This window comes from Vigna radiata, chromosome 11 (genome assembly GCF_000741045.1).
Source record: "Vigna radiata var. radiata cultivar VC1973A chromosome 11, Vradiata_ver6, whole genome shotgun sequence".
Classification (NCBI taxonomy): domain Eukaryota; kingdom Viridiplantae; phylum Streptophyta; class Magnoliopsida; order Fabales; family Fabaceae; genus Vigna; species Vigna radiata.
Genome location: NC_028361.1, coordinates 17,627,756 through 17,647,708, shown reverse-complemented (window position 1 = coordinate 17,647,708; position 19,953 = coordinate 17,627,756). Strand labels below are relative to the sequence as shown.

General features: G+C 32.0%; 3 protein-coding genes across 4 annotated transcripts in view; 1 reads left to right on the top strand and 2 right to left on the bottom strand.

The window, feature by feature from the left end:
* The window catches only part of LOC106776849 (CBL-interacting protein kinase 8-like), a 5,347-nt gene extending 4,248 nt beyond the window's left edge, over window positions 1-1,099 (bottom strand). Inside the window, exon 1 of the mRNA XM_014664317.1 lies at window positions 632-1,099. Within this exon, the coding sequence (XP_014519803.1) occupies window positions 632-1,099 (468 nt within the window). The remainder of the gene's footprint in view (window positions 1-631) is intronic.
* A 4,123-nt stretch (window positions 1,100-5,222) lies between these two features.
* On the top strand, window positions 5,223-11,718 carry LOC106777668 (heat shock protein 90-5, chloroplastic). Of its 2 annotated transcripts, none has more exons than XM_022787379.1 (19): window positions 5,223-5,585; window positions 5,949-6,022; window positions 6,222-6,347; window positions 6,436-6,529; window positions 6,620-6,703; window positions 6,805-6,948; window positions 7,295-7,411; window positions 8,122-8,169; window positions 8,288-8,368; window positions 8,494-8,598; window positions 8,682-8,822; window positions 9,103-9,195; window positions 9,323-9,400; window positions 9,487-9,741; window positions 9,938-10,040; window positions 10,141-10,315; window positions 10,418-10,523; window positions 10,739-10,828; window positions 11,013-11,090. In XM_022787379.1, the coding sequence occupies exons 1-19, from the start codon at window positions 5,334-5,336 to the stop codon at window positions 11,073-11,075; spliced, it is 2,229 nt and encodes a 742-aa protein (XP_022643100.1). In that variant the 5' UTR covers window positions 5,223-5,333; the 3' UTR covers window positions 11,076-11,090. The 2 variants fall into 2 exon arrangements, with proteins under 2 accessions (XP_022643100.1, XP_014520835.1); XM_014665349.2 differs by lacking the exon at window positions 11,013-11,090 and adding an exon at window positions 11,127-11,718 and having other exon boundaries at window positions 5,224-5,585.
* An 848-nt stretch (window positions 11,719-12,566) lies between these two features.
* On the bottom strand, window positions 12,567-17,356 carry LOC106776451 (aluminum-activated malate transporter 4). Its single transcript, XM_014663910.2, has 6 exons — window positions 16,870-17,356; window positions 15,701-15,838; window positions 14,666-14,935; window positions 14,404-14,540; window positions 14,162-14,308; window positions 12,567-13,332 (listed from the first exon to the last, which is right to left on the bottom strand). Exons 1-6 carry the CDS (start codon window positions 17,219-17,221, stop codon window positions 12,727-12,729), a joined length of 1,650 nt encoding a protein of 549 aa, XP_014519396.1. The 5' UTR covers window positions 17,222-17,356; the 3' UTR covers window positions 12,567-12,726.
* Between the last annotated feature and the right edge of the window lie 2,597 nt (window positions 17,357-19,953).

The window sequence follows — 19,953 nt, the reverse complement described above, 5'->3', positions numbered from 1 at the left end:
AGTTGTCTCAAATTTTAGTTTATAAATAACTTTGTATTGAAATGACGTGGAAAGAACTTTTATGTTGTAGAACCTCAACATTGAGAAAAGAAGCAACAAAAAAAAGTTGTCGTACATAAGCTAAATGTTACTCAATGCATGACAGAAGTAGTACAAAATATATCATATATATAAAAACATCATCCCTACAAAATATCTCAAATTATCTACTACAAATTAACTAAAACAATTACAAAGATAATATAAAAATTTCTACTACTAATTAACTAACTAAATGAAGTTTCTCAAAACCTTCATTAACAAAAAAACAAATTAAGAGGGATATAACAATCCCTACCAGAAATACGCAACCATTCTTAGCACCTCTTGCAAATGTTATAAATCTCGTTCCGCGTTTAATATAACCAATGGAAAGAATATACTAAGTCCAATAAAGGCCACTCTCGGTTTAAATTCAAACAGAAAAACAAACAAGAACATTATAGGAAGTGCAACACCAAAACCTAATCCTAATGTTGATACGATTATAGGAGATATTATTTTTTTTAATTTCCCTATTAATAAATATCTTATATATTAAAAATTCAACCATTGGTACTAGAAAAGTACTCGTGATTGAAATAACTATGACCTCTCGTATGAGGGTCTTAATTGGCTTTTTGGATATAAATCCAAAAATGATCAAACAGTACCCATTAATTAAATTTCGAAAAAATTCTTGCCTGTGTTCTGTGTATTCGTCTTCTCTACCGGCTCCATCGGTTGTTCCACTGGCTTCAGTTCCACTAGCTTCAGTGACTGCTCCACCAGCAGCTTCTTCAAGGACTCCATCAGTTGTACTCAGCTCCGGCGTGATAACTACCACGCCATGGTCTGCTCCATCAACCGCTCCACCAGTTGGTTCTTCATTGAGCTCCGGCAAGATCACGACATTGTCTGCTCCAGCGTCTGCTCCACCGACCGACGATTCTTCGTCTCCACCAGCCGGTTCTTCAGCAGCCTGTTCTTCAGTAACTATCACCGGTTTATGGTTTGAAAGGATTCGAAATATCGCTAAAAGTATTAAAGGAACTAAACGGACTAGAAGAAATGATAACATGGTAAGACTCTTGGAATGCGAAACGTAAATGGTAGGACTCTCAGAAATGCGAAACGTAGAAGACAAAAATTTAGGTTATTACTGAAAAGAAAAGAAGGGCACTGGTGGAGCAGCAGCAGAAGTCAGGCAAGAATTTTTTAGAAATTCAATCTCTGGGTACTGTTTGATAATTTTTGGATTTATATCCAAAAGGCCGATTAAGACCATACTACAAGAGGCCGTAGTTAATACAATCACGGGTATTGTTCTAGTACCAATAGCTGAATTTTTAATATATAAGTTATTTCAAAATAGAGAAAGGGGAATTAAAGAAATAATATATACGATAATCACATCGACATTAGGATTTTGTTTTGGTGCCTCAGTTCCTCTAGTGTTCTTGAATGCTTTTCACACTAGTAAAAAAAATCATATTTTATGACGTACAAAAACAAACTATGACGTACATAGTTTTGTACGTTATAACAGGTCTACATATTTTATGACGTAGCAAAGATTTACGTTATCTGAACATATTATGACACGGTTTCTAGAAGAAATAACTCTAATGAATGTGAACATAAATAATTTTACTCAATTAATATTATGACACTCTTTCTAAAATCAGACCATTTTTTTTATATGAATATTGAAGAAAATTGTTTCGAATTGATATTGAGTAAAATTATCTATGTTTACATTCATTGGAGTTATTTCTTTTAGAAACAGTGTCATAATATGTTCAGATAACGTAAATTTTTGCTATGTCATAAAATATGTAGACCTATTATAACGTACAAAACTATGTACGTCATAGTTCATTTTTGTACGTCATAAAATATGATTTTTGTACTAGTGATATTTTATTAGTTATATTAGATATATTTACTAATGATATTTTATTAGTTATGAAAGAGGTTTTGTGAATTGATAAATGTTGTTTTATTATGTAGTGCAGACATGTTAATGTAATAAGTTCCACCATTTATTCCTTTAACAAGTTTTCTTGAATTCTTAAATCGGTTATGTGGGGTCCTTTTGTCCTTTCTTTTTGTAACGTCAAAGCAATAATGGAGACAAAGTGTATTTTGGTATAGTAAATTTTATAACGGTTGTATACTGATACGGGATAACAAAATATGTTAATTCAGAAACTGTTGAAGGAGATGTAGGTGCACGAGTATGAGTTCTACAGAGTATCAATCCGTTGGTTCGTTTCTAGTTTAGTAGTGATGCGAGTATTGTTTGTTAGTTTTGATATTTTTTTGTTATGACCTTACTTGTGATAGGATATTCTGGGTTGACAGAAAGGCATGTTAGGGTGACAAAGAATGTGTGATAATGATAATACACTAGTAGTACTTTTAATATAGTTGTACTCTCATTATGTTGGTGTAAAAGCTGAGGTAATACCTTTCCTCTTTTGAGAGGGTAGAAAGGTAAGTCTCTTCGTCTATATGAGGCGGTAGAAGATACAAGGTTCGAGTGTCACTCTTTCCTCTTTCGAGAGGGTAGAAAGGGTTGGATGTCTCGCCCGTAGGGTTTTCAATCAAGTTGAGTATAGTGCCCGTTGTGAAAGTAGCAGAGTTTTTACTCATAAGTCTTGAGGAGCAGGGGAGATAGATCTGAAGCTGCGGTGGAGGATGACTCGAACTATCCTGTTTTGGTGAACAGGTGTCCTGTTTTGGTGAACAGGTGTCCTGTTTTGGTGAACAGGTTTTATATGAGAGAGTACAAAGAGACAATGTATATTCTGTAGTTATTGGTTTTGGTGTACTTATTGAATATATCATGTTAACTATATTACTTTGTTAACTAATAATTGATGTGTTGATGTTGTATTAGATGATGATTATGGTAGCTTACCCTTATTGTTTGTGTGTGAATGCGATGATCGTATAACTTGTATTGTTATATGGGAGCAAATGTTGATACAGATGTTCCAGTTGATAAATAGAGCGGAAAGAAGTCGGGAATGGAACGGGGAAAGATTTATATGGTTTTTGAACATTTTCAGTTAATTTGAGTTATGATATTTCATTTAAGTTGACTTGGAGATACAATTCTATGTTAAATGTTCTTTTAATTGGATTGTAGTGGATTATTGTTTATTTCCTCAATCTAAGATGTAAATGGATGTTTTCTTTTGTTTTCGTTTTAAAAGAATTTTTTTTTTATGTCGCAACAATCAGAAATGGGATGTTACATTTTTGGTATCAGAGCATAGTTTTCGAAAATCTTTGGGCCTTGGGGATGTGAGCTCGACTAGCATTGACAGTGTATCTCTATAATTGTAATAGTTGTGTATAGTGCATTGAGTGATTATACTAAGTAATTTTCTTTGTTTAAAAGAACATGACACACGGGACTGGCGATCAAAGTCAACCATATAGGGTTGATGTATTCTCTCAAGCTGTCGACCGTACGGTCAATGCGATGGAGCGACAACATGCTACTCAGGTGCCAAGGAATAATTATGGTTTAAATGATTTCTTGAGACATGATCCCCCGAATTCAATGGAAAAACCACTCCAGACAAAGCAAAATCGTGGATCAGAGGGAATGAGAAGATTTTTCGAGTGATGACTTGCTCAGAGGAACAAAAACTTGCATATGCATCTTTCCTCCTAGAAGATGAGGCATAGTACTGGTGGGACGGAATGCAACAGTTGATGAGAGCTCGTGGCGAAACCATCTCTTGGGATAGTTTCAAGACCAGGTTTTTGGAAAAGTATTTTCCGAACAGTGTCAGGATTGAGAGGGAGACTGAAGATATGATATTTCATTTAAGTTGACTTGGAGATACAATTCTATGTTAAATGTTCTTTTAATTGGATTGTAGTGGGTTATTGTTTATTTCCTCAGTCTAAGATGTACATGGATGTTTTCTTTTGTTTTTGTTTTAAAAGATTTTTTTTTTTATGTCGCAACAATCAGAAATGGGATGTTACAAACAACCCTTTAGATGTGGGGATGAGTCCCTTACATAGGCTAGGAGAAGGACCTCTTAGAAACAATACAAAGGCGATGAACTACCTAACAAAGTCACAATCTATTTTTCTAGAAGCTTAATGATGACGGAGAGACAAAATATTCTCCATTCATTACAAAATCATGATGAAGGTGCATTCTCTTTCCTTCAAATGTGTATAATGACCCGCACTCTAAGATGTTCTCTTTTCCAGTTCTAAAATACTTTTCTTTTTCATTTTTACGAAGTCTTCTTAGCAAAATTAAGGATGTAGTGAGAATACTCCTTTGGGCTAGGCTCCTCCATGACCCTTCATTCCTTTAAAGAATGACAACTTAAAAAAAGAGAAGTGTCACTAATAAACCTACAGACAAACATGAGTTTTGGATTTTAAGAAAAACATTAAACTAGATAAATGAAAGAAGGTAGAGAAACTTTCTTCCTAAACCTGTTTATTTTCATCATACGCTTTCCTCCATCTTAGGTAAGGTTAAGGACTCATAACTATGGGTTGTGGAACTCTTACATGATCCAATTCTACAATTTACATAAAGGATGTATAAGATTATTTTTAACTTTAGCTATACACAAGCACATATTAGAATGTCCAAAATACATCTATGCAATTATATCTCAACAATTTTAACTCATAGATGATGTAATTACAGTCATTTAATGGCTTAGCGTCTGTCACACTTACCTACATTTAACGTCTACATCATTTTCTATAGTTACTGGTTTGGGTGTTGTGGAGAAATAAGGTTGCCTTTGATAAATCATGTGTTATGTTAACGAAGTTTTAACACCATTTAACCAATTTAAGAATAAGAGTCCAATTATATAAATTTTTCATAATTAAAAATTCAATTAAAATAAAAATAACTAAAAATCTATTTAAGAAAAATCACGAGAAATAAAAATCTAACAATATAATTAAACCTTTTACTTGCGTAGTAAAAGGTAACAACGCTTTTTTTATCCTTTATTGCAACAAACTTTAATTAAAAAAAAAAAATCAGTTTAGTTATTGAAATAAAATGAAATAAAATAAAATAGAATGTAAGAGTGGATATGGCATGTCGTGGCAGAATCTAGGCCTTAGAATTCCGACGGTAAAACGGCCAAAGCGGTTCCTATGATTCTAGAATAATCTCTGGCATTATATCTTCACTAAACCCTTTCTTCATTTCTCTGTAAGGGGTTTTCGTTACTCTCAGAGCAAGTCACAGTTAGGGATAACACTCTCTTACTCACTCACTCTCTTGTGTGTGGAGAGTTCAAACTATGGCTCCCGTACTCAGCAGAACCATGGCCACGCCCTCTCTTACCTCTCTCCTTCCTTCTTCCTCCTTTTCAAGGGCTTCCCCTCTCAGAACCGCTTTTCTGCCGCCCCAGCTCGCTCGCCGGAGGACCTTCTTCTCCGCTGCCGGGCTTAGATGGGCGCAGAGGCGCCAGAGGAAGCTCGTTGTTCGATGTGAGGCCGCCGTGGCCGAGAAGGAGGAGACCACCGGGGAGAAGTTTGAATACCAGGCTGAGGTGTGTTTTTAGTGAGTTTCTAGGTTTGTTAACCTTTTTGTTGTTTTTGGTCGTCTTGAGTGAGATAAGGTTCAACCTTTTTGCTATTACGTTTGGCTTCTAATTGCAATTCAATAAGCTGACATCGTGAACTGTGTGCGTGTGTGCGAGAGAAAGATTTACATATCTGTTGCATTTAGTTTGGAATTTTGATTTGTAAGTGATAGACTTAATGCATAAAGGAGTGTGTGCGCGCATGATTTTTACTGAAAGAAGGGATATATTAATTTGTTTTTGCATTTCGCTTGGAATGAAGGGAAATTTCCTGTTATGAATTGTATTAGTTTTGCTGAAGTACGTGTATTCCATTTTTCTTTTGTGCAGGTGAGTCGATTGTTGGATTTGATTGTTCACAGTCTGTACAGCCACAAGGAAGTTTTCCTTCGTGAACTTGTGAGGTAATCTGACTAATGTTTCCATGTTGCATGATTGTGCTATTATTGTTGAGTAGTGCATACTAAAAGAGGTTGCTTTAGTAGATGCCATTTTTTTTTTTTCATTTTTGGATTTTTGCACCTATATCTAAGACGGGTTATATGATATGAGTATGCTACCACTGGACTGTGATGTATTTTGTTGATTGTTCTGTTCTTCCAGTAATGCTAGTGACGCTTTGGACAAGTTGAGATTCTTAAGTGTGACTGAGCCTTCTTTGCTCGGAGATGCTGGAGATCTTGAGATACGTATAAAGTCTGATCCAGAAAATGGAACTATTACTATAACGTGTGTATCTGTATTGTTTTGGTTTTATTTCACTTTTCATGGGTACCTTTGAATAGGAGTATTAAACTGTTAACTCTTGACCCTGTAGAGATACTGGTATTGGAATGACTAAAGAAGAGCTCATTGATTGTCTTGGAACTATTGCTCAGAGTGGTACATCAAAATTTTTGAAGGCACTTAAGGTGATTTTCCATTGAGCTGAAATGTGGCTTTCATTGATAATTGATGCTTTAATTCTTCAATCATGTTTTCATATCCCCCTTGTGTTATAGGAAAACAAGGATCTAGGAGCAGATAATGGTTTGATCGGACAATTTGGTGTTGGATTCTACTCTGCTTTTCTTGTTGCTGAGAAGGTACAGAATGGCTTTCTTAAGCATATCCTGCTGGTTGATTTTTCTGATTTTAACTGTTTCTGAATTTTGCCATTAATTGGCTATTTCTGCATGGCAATCAGGTTGTTGTATCTACGAAGAGCCCAAGATCAGATAAGCAGTATGTGTGGGAAGCAGAAGCTGACAGTAGCTCTTATGTGATAAAGGAAGAAACTGATCCGGAAAACCTTTTGCGGCGTGGTACACAAATTACACTGTATTTAAGAGTGAGTGATGTTACTTTCGATTTTTAGAAAGGTTACATGGAATGTAAGAACTAAGAAGTATGTATTGATGAACGGTTGACTCAGGATAATATTATTTGGAAACTGTAAAACTAATTTAGTACAGACATGTGGTTGGTGCTCCCAAATAATTCTTGCTTCTTGTCTAGCCAGATAATCGATATTAATTAAATAGTATAATATTTTAAATTTCAGTTGGAAATCTTCTTTTGAAATCTATTTGTCCTCTTTCAATAAAAGGATAAATATAGTATAATATTTGGAACATTAATATAGTGCCGACATGTTTTATGTGGTTAAAACACTCAAATTCTTCTCTACTGGCCAGGAGGATGACAAATATGAATTCTCTGAGCCAACCAGGATTCAGGGTTTGGTGAAGAATTACTCACAGTTTGTTTCCTTCCCCATCTACACATGGCAAGAAAAGTCGAAAACTGTGGAGGTAAGCAGGCCTTCTCCTGTTACAGATTCTTGTGTTGATGTTGGGTGGCAGAAGTGTGCCAAGCCAATTATATGTGTACACGTTGTAGTTTTCTACTTTGCACATATGTTCAGTAGTTTTTATACTGATCTATTATCAATAATTTTCTCCTTCCTTTTATATTGTCTATGAAATGCTTTATTTTAATTTCTTTTGTTGGGGGAACATGACAATTACTTATGTAGTTTAAGACCCCACTCATTGGATTCTACTATTGTTCAAGGTGTGATATCAAGTTTTTTGGTATTGATTTCTATCAGTGAATAATGGGATTTTGTCTTCACTTGATGGTAATTATAAATATTTACTTATCAACCGAGGTAGAAAAGGAACGTGAAATGGTTCCTTGTTGTTTTGTGTTTGTGTTGGCAAATTTGTTCCACATTAGCTATGGTTTCTGTCACCTTTAGGACGACTGGGTTATTGTTAGTTTGAGACAACTGTTAGGTGGAAAAGAAACTTGAAGAAATGGTTCCTTGTTATTTGGTGTTTGTGTTTCAGTTGAATTTATTCTTTGTTAAATTTATTTACTTTTAATTCTCATTCTCTATTTTCTTAAATACTTTTGAAGCTTGTGGAAATGTTTTTCGGGGAGTGGCAAATGAATCAGCTCTAGGTTTTTTGGCCATTAATTTAATTAGCAATTAATTAATGAATTTTAATATTGCCAGGTGGAAGAGGAGGAAGAACCCAAAGAAGGGGAAGAACCAAAAGTAGAGGTAATGACTTATGTCTTTCTTAATGTTGGTGTTGTACTGTTTTTCTAATTTGTTACCAATACAAAGTGTTCTAAATCTGTTATCAATACCAAGTGACTCTATCTGCTTGTGTTATAAGGGTGAGAAAAAGAAGGTGAAAAAGACTAAAACCGAGAAGTATTGGGATTGGGAATTAGCCAATGAAACAAAGCCAATATGGGTGAGTTCGAGATATATCTACTTTTATGGTGCCAGGACATTATTTCCGTGCATTATTTTTAATCATTCTGTTGTAGTGCCTCTCTTACTGGTCTAACTTTGCAATTCTTTTTTAATTTTTGGTAGATGCGGAACCCAAAAGAAGTTGAAAAGGAGGAATACAGTGAATTTTACAAGAAGACTTTTAATGAATTCTTAGAGCCACTTGCACATACTCACTTCACCACCGAGGTATATTGAAAATTTATTGTATCAGCAGAAGGTCATTTCCCTTACGTAGTTATCAATTTGGTTAGAGGCTTTAAACTCTGCAGGGTGAGGTCGAGTTCAGAAGCATTCTATATGTTCCAGGAATGGGACCTCTTAACAACGAGGAAGTAGTGAATCCTAAAACAAAGAACATACGCTTGTATGTTAAGCGTGTATTCATTTCAGATGATTTTGATGGGGAGCTGGTGAGTACTAATTTACCATAAGCTTCTAACTGAGATTTGTCTTGTATATTTGAAATTTGTGTCAATGCCCCTCTTTCATTATATTGTTATTACGAATCATGAAAGAAGGAAAATGTTTGGTTCTTACTCTGGTGTATAACTTCAAGCTCTTATGTATCATATCTGTGCTTTTGTTGTTTCTTGCTCTTTATTTTATGGACTGTTCTCAGCTACCTAAAAGGGAAGAGCTTGGAGCATTGAAGAGCACAATTGATGTTTTACTTACCGTTTTATTTTTCAGTTTCCACGTTACCTGAGCTTTGTGAAGGGTGTGGTTGACTCAGATGACCTTCCTCTCAATGTTTCTCGAGAGATCCTTCAAGAAAGCAGAATTGTAAGAGGACTACCACTTTTTGTGCTTATATAAATAACTCATTTCATATGATAAAAATGAATGATGTTTTGATAATTATTTGAGTTTTTCTAATAATGTTACTTTATTCTAATAATATTGTAATCAGGTAAGAATAATGAGAAAGAGACTTGTCAGGAAGGCGTTTGATATGATTCAAGATCTTGCTGAAAGTGAAAATAAAGAGGTTCGTAGCGGCAAACCTCGCTTCTTTATATTTTGAATATGAATTTAGAGTCTATTGATTTAATGAATAGTTTTGTGTGATTCCAGGACTACAAGAAATTCTGGGAGAACTTTGGTAGGTTTATAAAATTAGGTTGTATTGAAGACACTGGAAATCATAAGCGCATAACGCCATTATTAAGGTTTTACACTTCCAAAAGTGAAGAGGAACTTAAAAGCTTGGATGATTATGTTGAAAACATGGGAGAAAACCAAAAGGCTATCTTTTACCTAGCAACTGACAGCTTGAAGAGTGCAAAGACTGCTCCATTTGTGGAGAGACTGATTCAGAAAGATATTGAGGTATCTCTACATGTTAATTTGTGCTTGTAGACAGGGAATTGGTCGGGGAGATGGTAGCCAAGGTTGTCAAGAGGGGGTTGTGTCCAGCTTTCCTCTGCAGTACCAACCTGCTATCTCGTGGAGGGTTAGGCTTTCTGGTTTTGTGTATGATTGAAATGCTTGATATAACTTAAGTTAATTGTGTCTATTGTTATAGGTTCTTTATTTGGTTGAACCCATTGATGAAGTTGCCATTCAGAACTTACAGACATATAAAGAAAAAAAATTTGTTGATATCAGTAAGGAGGATTTAGAATTAGGTTTGTATTATTTCCTACCTTGCTTTCAATTGCTCAAATACTATTTTGTTTCCGGGAAATTTGGCATTGAATATTGTTATCAAAAAAATTATTAAATCAGGTGATGAGGACGAGGTCACAGAGAGGGAAAACAAACAAGAATACAACCTACTCTGTGATTGGATAAAACAACAGCTTGGTGATAAGGTTGCCAAAGTTCAGATCTCAAAGCGCTTGAGTTCATCTCCTTGTGTGCTTGTATCAGGGAAGTTTGGTTGGTCTGCAAACATGGAGAGGTTAGTCAGTAACTCATTTAGCGTTTCAAGCCATTTTCTCACAAGCAATTGATCATTCTCATGACATAAGGCTTAAACAATTTTCAATTTTCATTTCTTCAGACTAATGAAGGCACAGGCTCTTGGGGACACTTCAAGTTTGGAGTTCATGAGGGGGAGGAGAATATTGGAGATTAATACAGATCACCCCATCATCAAAGACTTGAGTGTGAGTTGACATTGACTTTGGAGTTTATTGATTTATAAACGTTGTTACAAAATTAATAAATTTTCTTATAGTTTGCACACAACATACACACTTAGCCTAGACACACTTTTGAGATTAAAAGTACACATTTATTGAATGTAGAAACTGATACATAGCCATTCTCTGAACTGAACTTGTCTGACTTATTGTTTTAATTCGTTTTATCTTTCTTTCAGGCTGCCTGCAAGAATGCACCTGATAGTAGTGAAGCTAAAAGAGCAGTCGATCTCTTATACGACACAGCTCTAATTTCTAGTGGATTTTCTGTAAGTGCAATATAAAATTTGATTTTTTATATAACATGTATAGACTACATTTAGTGTATAACTCACTGAAATGATGTTGCGTAATTGATATTGCTAAGCTCATAGAGTAGGATAAGGCTTATATTCCCGTAACAAATATAGGTTATTCGCAGTTTTGACTAAACATAGTTTCTCAGTAAAGCAGCCTGATAGCCCGGCTGAGTTGGGTAATACGATATATAGTGGGATAATGCTTATTGTGTTGTGACAAATATAGGTTAACTGCAGTTTTGATTAACATAGTTTCTCAATAATGCAGCCTGATAGCCCAGCTGAGTTGGGTAATAAGATTTATGAAATGATGGCCTTGGCCGTAGGAGGAAGATGGGGTAGATCAGAAGATGAGGAGGGAGAAGCATCTGGTGAAGCTGAGTCAAGCTCGAATGAGGAAAATTCAGAGCCAAATGTTTATGAGCCCTCTGAGGTCATTGCAGAGACTGATCCATGGACAACAGATTAGGCATACTGTCTCAGAATTTTAAAATTTTGGCATTATAGGAAATAATGAATTTAAATGTTGGAAAGGAATTAGAGAGACTAGTTTTTTTTCCCCAATGATTTTCATGGTGTTGAAGCTGCATTGAAATGTAGAACTGTGAAGAATGTCTTAAGAGTCAAATCATTTTGGACCTTTTGGAATTAAGAAGTATTGTTGGTGGGCCAATTTTGATGCTTCCTGGTCTCGTGTCACTGTATTATTTTTTTTCAGTGTGAAGATCTTTCACGGGATTGGGAGCAAGTCTGGAAGCTGAACTGAAATGATCGCTGATTCTTGTTCCCTCATTTCTGTCATTGATGCGTTGTTTAATTGATAAATTTTATAAATACTTCAGACGGCTGTGTTTAAGTTCGATTAAGTTTAATTATAGATATGATTTTCCAATGCAACAGCCAGACGGTTTGGCTTCTGAATAATTAAATTACGATTAAGTTAAATAGTTCAATTGACAACAGTTTATGTATGGAATTTAATTGGAATATAGTGACAAATGTATAATAATTTGTAAAATTATTATTCGGCTGCGAAATTTTATGCATACAATACAATTAAAATTTGGGTTTTGGTACACTAAGTAGACTACTAACTATAAATATGCATACACCACACGATAGCTATAACTACACTTAAGTGATAAATAAACATTTTCAATGTCTTTATAAGACCTAAATGATTATATTTATAACAAATTTAGTACTTAATTTAAATGCACTAACTTGAAGAATGTTAGATATTATTAAAATATCATTAGATATTATTAGTTATAGTTTTAAATGTAAATCTATTTGTATTATTCTATTTGTAAATGCATAATCCTGTATGTACAACACACATTAGAAATTCATTCTATGCCTCTTTCTCTTTTATTTTAACATTCTATACTAATACCGTTAGAATAAATAAGATTAAAATATATGATTAATAGAACATAAAAATCAAATTAAATATATATCATTCAATTAAATTTCAAGAGTAACATTATAAGATAATTAAATGTATGAACAAATAAATAAATAATACTTAAAATACAAAACAAGTAACAAAAGTTCATGTTCTTTCGTATTTATTTGTTTTAAGAAAATTCAAAAATAACTACGGAAAAATTTAAGTTACAAAAATAAAAAGAATGAAAAACATGAGGTAGAAAAATGAAATAAAGAGAAGTAAAATAGATTAGAACTACAATTTGCAAGAAATAAAAATGCGAAATAACTGTTATATCATTATAGAAATATATATTATGGATGGACTATGATATATCATTATACATTATAGTTAGATACACAGATATACGATTATAATAGATACCTCGAATACTGAAATAAAGTTGCAAATGTGGTCCACATGGTGTCATTGTCACCTACTTTAATATTGTTTGGTCAAAAGGGTCCTTGAAATTGGCCTTCTCACTGAGATCTTGGAATTCATCCACAAGATTTTGAAGCCTCGCAACAAACTCTATTAAAAGGGAAGCAAAGGTTGCCAAAGACAAAGAGCTTGCACTTTCATATACTTTGGAATCTTGCTCAAGTAACATGTTATCTCCTAAAAATGAGAGGCGTGGCCAAGATATTTTCTTGCACATCATGCTTTGTGAAACGTGCAATTCAGGAACTGAAGACTCTATACCTATGTTGAGTCTTGAGTCAGCCCCTGTTTCACTTAAGGAAGAGATGAGTGAGTGTTTGTTTTCATGGTCTTTAAGATCAATCAAATTGTCATGACTCTCAACTTCCTTAGGCTTTTTTGAAGCTTGCCAGCTTTCTGAATTGACTAAGAGGAATGACTGTTGGTCAATCTTCATCTGCAATTGCTCAGCTGCATCATGCACGTTCAAGAGTATATCAATATGGCTCAGCTTTTCCATCTTTTCCACTTTGCTTCCAAGTTGACGCAATACTTTAGCTCCTTCAGTGCCAACCCTCTGAAGTTCGTTACTGAAAACCAGCCTTTTTTCTGGAGGTGCCTGTATATATATGAAATTTGAAAACCAACAATGTATATATAATAGTAACACCTACATACGTTCAAAAAAATAACTAAATAAAACGAGGGGATGTAGACCAAAAGGAACAAAATGTAACAGGTTAGTTTATCTTATCTTAATTATTGTATCTTAGTAGTAGTAGGATGATACCAGAGACTAGTAATTCATGCTTGATATGTAAAGAAGAAATGTACCAAATGTAATGCTTAATATGTAAAGAAAGGTGTGTTTCTTAGTCTAGTCTATTCGGAGATCAATACTAAAATTGACAATATAAACTCAAAAACATTATAATACATGCAACTAGGTCACATCTCTATAAATAAAGTTGAACGACTTGTGTCAAATGGCCTCTTAATAAAGTCATTTTATACTATGTGCGAGAATGGAACATTACTTACTATGTTGTGTGTCAGGGTTTAGTTTTCCTTTCTAACTATCATAAGAGATAACAAATGCAATAAAGTCCTCTACATTTGGAAGATTACATATCTCTGATCAATCTCATCATCCATATCATTCCGAATGACAAACTCATACACTTTAGCATTCTTTTACATCATGAATTATGGTTCATTAACCACTGATATATAGTAGTGCACAATTATTACTTTTTAGGATTTTCTTTCAAATGGTACTAGAGCAACCCATACTCTATGGGTAAAAACACATGGTTAAACAGAATTATTAATTAGAATTTTCCTTCAATAACTCTATGAAGAGCCCATTACTAGCCAAAAGTTCATCAACGAAAATGACAACAAAGCCAATATATAGCATATGCCACGGAAAGAAATGTTCCTTTTACCTGAATTTCTGAAAGTATGCATCCATGCATTGCCATAACCATGAAAGCACAATGCCTCAAAGCTCCACTGACTTGCACATAGCTTCTCCAAGGATAATTGAATGTCTTGTATGGACCATGAGGTGGCTCCCATAATGCAAAATCTACCTGCGAGGATAAGATAAAATAAAAAGATGTAGCACTTGTTTTGGTATTTAGGTACTTGACGAACAGAGAGATGAGAAAGTAAAGAATATGTATACCAAAGCATCCTCTTGACTTGACGATTGAACTGCTGCTCTATAGCCACGGTAGAGTGGATCATCTGAGGCTTGATAAACAAGAATTTTTGAAGGTACCCTCTCATATGCAACACATTGTAGGTACCCATTGACACAGCCTAAACATAGTTACAAAGGAACCAGTTCAGAGTGACAATAGCATCAAATTCAACACAGGAACTAGGCAAAACAACGTCTACGAATCTTTGCTAGGTTCAGACCACATGAGAAAATTCAAGCAAACCTTCTAAAGATGCAGCAACTCCATTGAAATTTTTCACCACCAATTTATGCAGATCCTCTCCAGACCAGATGGGGTATATGAAAATATTTACAAACAAACATATGCCAGCACCAATTGCAATAAGAATTAATCTGTAAAAGGCTGTGGAGAAAAATTCCCTGCTAGTTCTCCCAGATACCAATACAATACAAAACGTCAACAAAAACACCCGAAAGCCATATTCATATGTCTTCATTGCAGGCAGCAACTTCACATAACTTGCACAAAATCCTGCAAACCACTAAAGCATTAATCATCAATCCTAATTACTTTTCATTTCTAAGCAAAATACTGTAATAAGCATAAAGGTTAGTAATATTATTTGGCCACAAAATTTGCATTATTTTTTATATTAGCTAATCATGACTTAATTATTAGTTAATAATTCAGATAAATTGGTTAATGAAATAAGAGGCATTTGGAAGAGTTTTTAAGGAGCTCTTTACACTTAAAAGATGTTATTGATGATGTTTTGGTGCCTAGTCATATTGTACTTGTTAGCAGGTTAAAGACAGTAACAGCCTAATTTGTCTAAGGAGAAACTCGGAGGAACCAAATAAACTCATGCAATACCTCTGCTATGGACAAAGAGGAATGTATAGCATTTTTGTAATTTCAAATATTAAGTAGATGATTGGTTTTGTATAAGTATTGATATATTTTCTTTTTAATATAATAATTAAAAAGAAAAAAAAATAACAATTTTAATACAATTTTTTTAACTATAATAATTTTATTAATATTGAAAATTATTTTTCTTTTAATAAATATATATAATATTATTAAATAATCATCACCTCAATTATTAAAGCAATTTAAACAAAAATGAGATAATAAAAAAATTTATAATAAGACTATTTTATTTTTCATACTATACAACAAAAATTGTGAATATCTAGAGTCTTAAAGTGACTAAAAAAAGTGTATGAGAGAATGCTTTCAGTGCCAAAAATGGTAAAATTAAGAGGAAAGAAATTTAAACACAAAATATTCCACCTGCAATAAATATAGAGAGTACTATAATAAGTTCCTCGAACTTTCCGGACAGTACGGCCAATTCAGCGATACCGAGGGCAAGCCCTCCAGCGGAAATCGTTCCCAGTGAACGATTGAATCCTTTATTTAAAGTTGCACCTAAACCAAAAATAGTAAAAACATAAAAGCAAAATTAGTTATAAAATTCATTAAAATGTGTTTTCTGTATGAAAAACCATCATATATTTGATACATATACACTTACACTAAAATTATATAAGAATTAGATTAATGAAGTAAACAAAAGTTTAATTTAATGTAAAAAAGCTTTTTTCTTAATCAATCCTTTTCAATAACTTTAATCTTATTGTTACAAAAACTAACAAATTTATAATATAGATCTGTAGTAAATTTCTATTAAATTGAAAAAAAAAAATAGTCTACTACTAATAATATTAATAATAGAGTAATTTAAATATGCATTGGCTCTGATCTCTTACTGTTTATAAAAATTTGTTAAATTACATGAGAAATATATTAAGATACAAATTATGATGACAGTTTTTTTTTTTTTTTTTCTAGAACAGAGGCCAAAGGTAGAAAGTTTAATTATTTATTTAATTTTATAAAATAAATATTACTCTAAATTACCTTGAAATTTTTTGGATAAAATGTTCGTATTCTGACTGTACAAAGCTGTTCCAGTATTTTATTTTAGTTCTTACAATAAATTACAGCAAAGATTATTATAAAAAAATCATTATTAGTACAAATTTTGTAATTAAATACAAAATAAAACTAATTTATATTATTTATGCAATAACATTACTATTTTATATAATTTCTTTAGCCTTTATGATAAAAACTAATAAAAAAAAATAAACATGTAAAGATTAAGGATAATTAGAAACTAAAGTGGAACTTTTTCGTGTATAATTTTTCGTGTATAACAGTTAAAAAACAGTAGACTTTTATAATTATCTTTTGGTGTATAACTTTTTTCGGTATTTTTAATACTCTAATGACCATTTGTTTTAATTATATTAAATTATGTATTTCTGTGTAAAAGAATGTTGTAATAATAATAATAATAAATAAAATAATATTAATAATAATAATTAAAAAAAAAATTGTTGTGGAAGAAAAGTAAAAGTGAAGAAAAGAGGAAGGTGAATGCGAATTGTGACTACCTACGCTGAATTCGAAAACGACAACGACGGTGAGAATGGCCCAGATGGAATACTTGCTCAGCTGTTCCTCCTTTATGTAAATGAACAGCGAAACCACAGCCAACGACAGCCCCGCCTTTGCCGCAAAAACCACTTTCCTTCGATCCGATCGCGCCATATCCCGAAGCTGCCCAAAGAACTCTAAAAACCCATTGCAGAACCTAACCACGCGATCCGAGAGCGCGTGACGAGCAACGCCGCTGTTGCTGTTGCTGCCGTTCAGTCTCAGCTCTGAAAAATCCTTCCGCGAGAGAAGCCTCTCCTTACTCCTCTCCGCGAATATCTGCCTCAAAGAAACGTTTCTCGCCGCCATCAGCACAGTTCTTCTTTTTCCCGTTACGACATCGTTTGAGAAAACAGAGCGTCGTTTTTGTAACTTGAAGAGTGTAGAAAGAGTATAAGAGGAAGAGAAATGAGATAGAGCAGCAAATGAACACTTTTCTTTTTACAGTGCAGGAAGCCTGATGCATAATAATATTGTATTATTATTATTATTATTATTATTATTATTATTATTATTATTATTATTATTATTATTATTATTATTTTTATTTATTTTTATTTTTTTTTGAAGGAATTTGAAATTGTTGGGTACCCACCATTCAAGAACTCAATTATCATAAGAAAGGAAAGGAAAAGAAAAAGAATTGAATTCAAAAGAAAAACAGTTGAGACATGAAGAAAGTCTTTCATCTACTGGTTCAGATGAAAATGATTTTAATAAGTCAGCTTTTAAAACCAGTTAAGTTTAAATAAATAATTATTTAGAAATAAAAAAGACGAATAATTATTTTAATTTAAAAAATATCTTATTATAACGATAAATTAGAAAAAATTTAATACATTAATAATAATTCTTTTATTAATTATACATATATATAAAAGTGTTTTTACTTTTATTTGTACCAAATTTTGGTAGATGAAGGACTTTTTTCATGTCTCAGTCCTAACAGTTTTATGGAATTATTTAATATTAAAGCAATCTAAGAACTGATTCATTTTACAGAATTTTGTTTAAAATAAATACTTAATTTTTATTGTTTTAAGAAAGTTACACTCAATTCCTTTATTATATTTAAACGAATCAACTTTTTTATGAAGAATTAATTTTATATTTTAAAATATTAATTTTATTTTATTTTAATAAAAAACGTTTTAAATAAAATGAAAAATGAATATCATTTTTTAGAAGCGGGATAACTTGAAAACTAAAATAAGTCTGAATATATATTTTGTTTTTTACAGTAAAACCGGATAAAAGATTATTTTCATTTATAAAATTATAAATATTTACCCAAATAAAAGTATTTTACCAAATTTGTTTTCCGTTCATCTAAATAGCATCATCCGTGTTTCAATTTTAACCTAAAAATCTACTCCAATTTCTATACACGATTTTTCCTTTTTGTTAACATTTGTAAGAATTTTTTAAATTATTTTCATTTTAATTTATTTAATATAATTAACAATTAATATATTTGACATAAATAATTATTAATCTATTTCCAAATAATTTAATTATTAATGTATTTGATATAATTAAAAGTTCAAATATTTAATATGATTAATAATTTATTTATTTAATGTAATTAATAATTCTTCTATTAATACAATTAAACAAATCAGATTTAAAGTTAATAATTAATAACAATGAGTTTAATGAGGATTGATATTGAATGCTTCGATTTAAAGTAGTTTTATTAATAATTATTAATACTTATTTTAAATTAAAATGTGATAATAATTATTAAATAAAAATTAAATGTATTTACTCAATTAATAAATTTTTATTATTTTTTAATATTTAAAAGATGCTTTCAGTTATTTTATTTTATCTTATTAAATATATAAGGACCTGTAAAAGTATTAGTGATATTGTATAAATTGAATTTGAATATTTTACTATTAAAATACAAAACTCATAATAGAAAAATCAATTAATTATCTTTTATTTTATGAAATCGGTCATTTCTTTAGAAACTATCACTTTTTCGTTGTTTTTTTTTTAAGATTTATAATCTTTTTATTCATCTTTTTGAATATCATGCTAGAGTGATTTTGACATAAAATAATAAAACACATGTAAACTTAAAAAAAAAAAAAACTTTGAACAAAGTTTAAAACTTTTTTATCAATAGAGTGTTAGATATTATTTATAGAAGTTAGATGATCTACACATAGCATTGAACACTTCAAGATTTTAAGACGGATTTAGAAGGCTTTGAAAAACGATAAGAAGAAAGAAGACTTGTTTTATACTGGTTCACTGCAAACTGAGTTGCGTCCAGTTCTTTCTTAAACATTCTTAAGGGGTTTTACTTATCTTTAAAATGATTAGAACGAATTTAACCACTCTAAGTTTTACACTAGTCTAACTGACTAAACGAGTTTCACTATTTTTGTTTACAAATAATCCAATTAACTATATCGTTTGACTACATTGAGTTAAAAAACAAGCAATTTAAATCACTTTTGATTCTACAAAAACAACTAAGTGTTTTTATGAAAAACAAGTACAAATAATAACTCTTGTACAAAGAGGATAAATTTTCAATACAATGAATATTTGAAAACTTCTAACAAAGATTTTCTTTCCAAAGAATGCGTTAAATGATGCAAGCAAAAGAAAATGTTGACAACATACTAACAATGGTAATTCCTAACTCTTCTCATTATGCAATCCTCTTTATTTATCCTTATTAAAAAAATATTCGTTACTTAGAAGCATTGACTTTCTCAAAGATAGGTAGCCTTTTGGTATGAAGTCAAATGCTTTGTGTTTTTCTAGAGATAGCTTGTAAGGATGAGCAGAGTGTAAAGCACTTGATGAGTCATTCCTAGAATGTCTTCCTATCTCTTAACGTTCTTATAGTCTAATGTAGAATATTTGAAAAAGATTTGTACTTTTGTGATCTGCACAAATAAAAAGAACACAACACAACAGACAAAACGTATATTATTCGTACATGCATTTAATACGTTAAGCGTTTAGGCAGGCTACGAGTACTTAATGTTTAAACAGTTTTTAATATGATTTCAGCGTTT

Coding starts and splice junctions, on each gene's coding strand:
- LOC106776451 (XM_014663910.2), bottom strand. CDS start 17,221: ATGGCGGCGAGAAACGTTTCTTTGAGGCAGATATTCGCGGAGAGGAGT. Junction 14,541..14,665: donor AGTTGCTGCATCTTTAGAAG/GTTTGCTTGAAT, acceptor AACTATGTTTAG/GCTGTGTCAATGGGTACCTA. Junction 13,333..14,161: donor GCATACTTTCAGAAATTCAG/GTAAAAGGAACA, acceptor ATATATATACAG/GCACCTCCAGAAAAAAGGCT.
- LOC106777668 (XM_014665349.2), top strand. CDS start 5,334: ATGGCTCCCGTACTCAGCAGAACCATGGCCACGCCCTCTCTTACCTCT. Junction 6,949..7,294: donor AAATTACACTGTATTTAAGA/GTGAGTGATGTT, acceptor TCTACTGGCCAG/GAGGATGACAAATATGAATT. Junction 8,599..8,681: donor ATACTCACTTCACCACCGAG/GTATATTGAAAA, acceptor TAAACTCTGCAG/GGTGAGGTCGAGTTCAGAAG.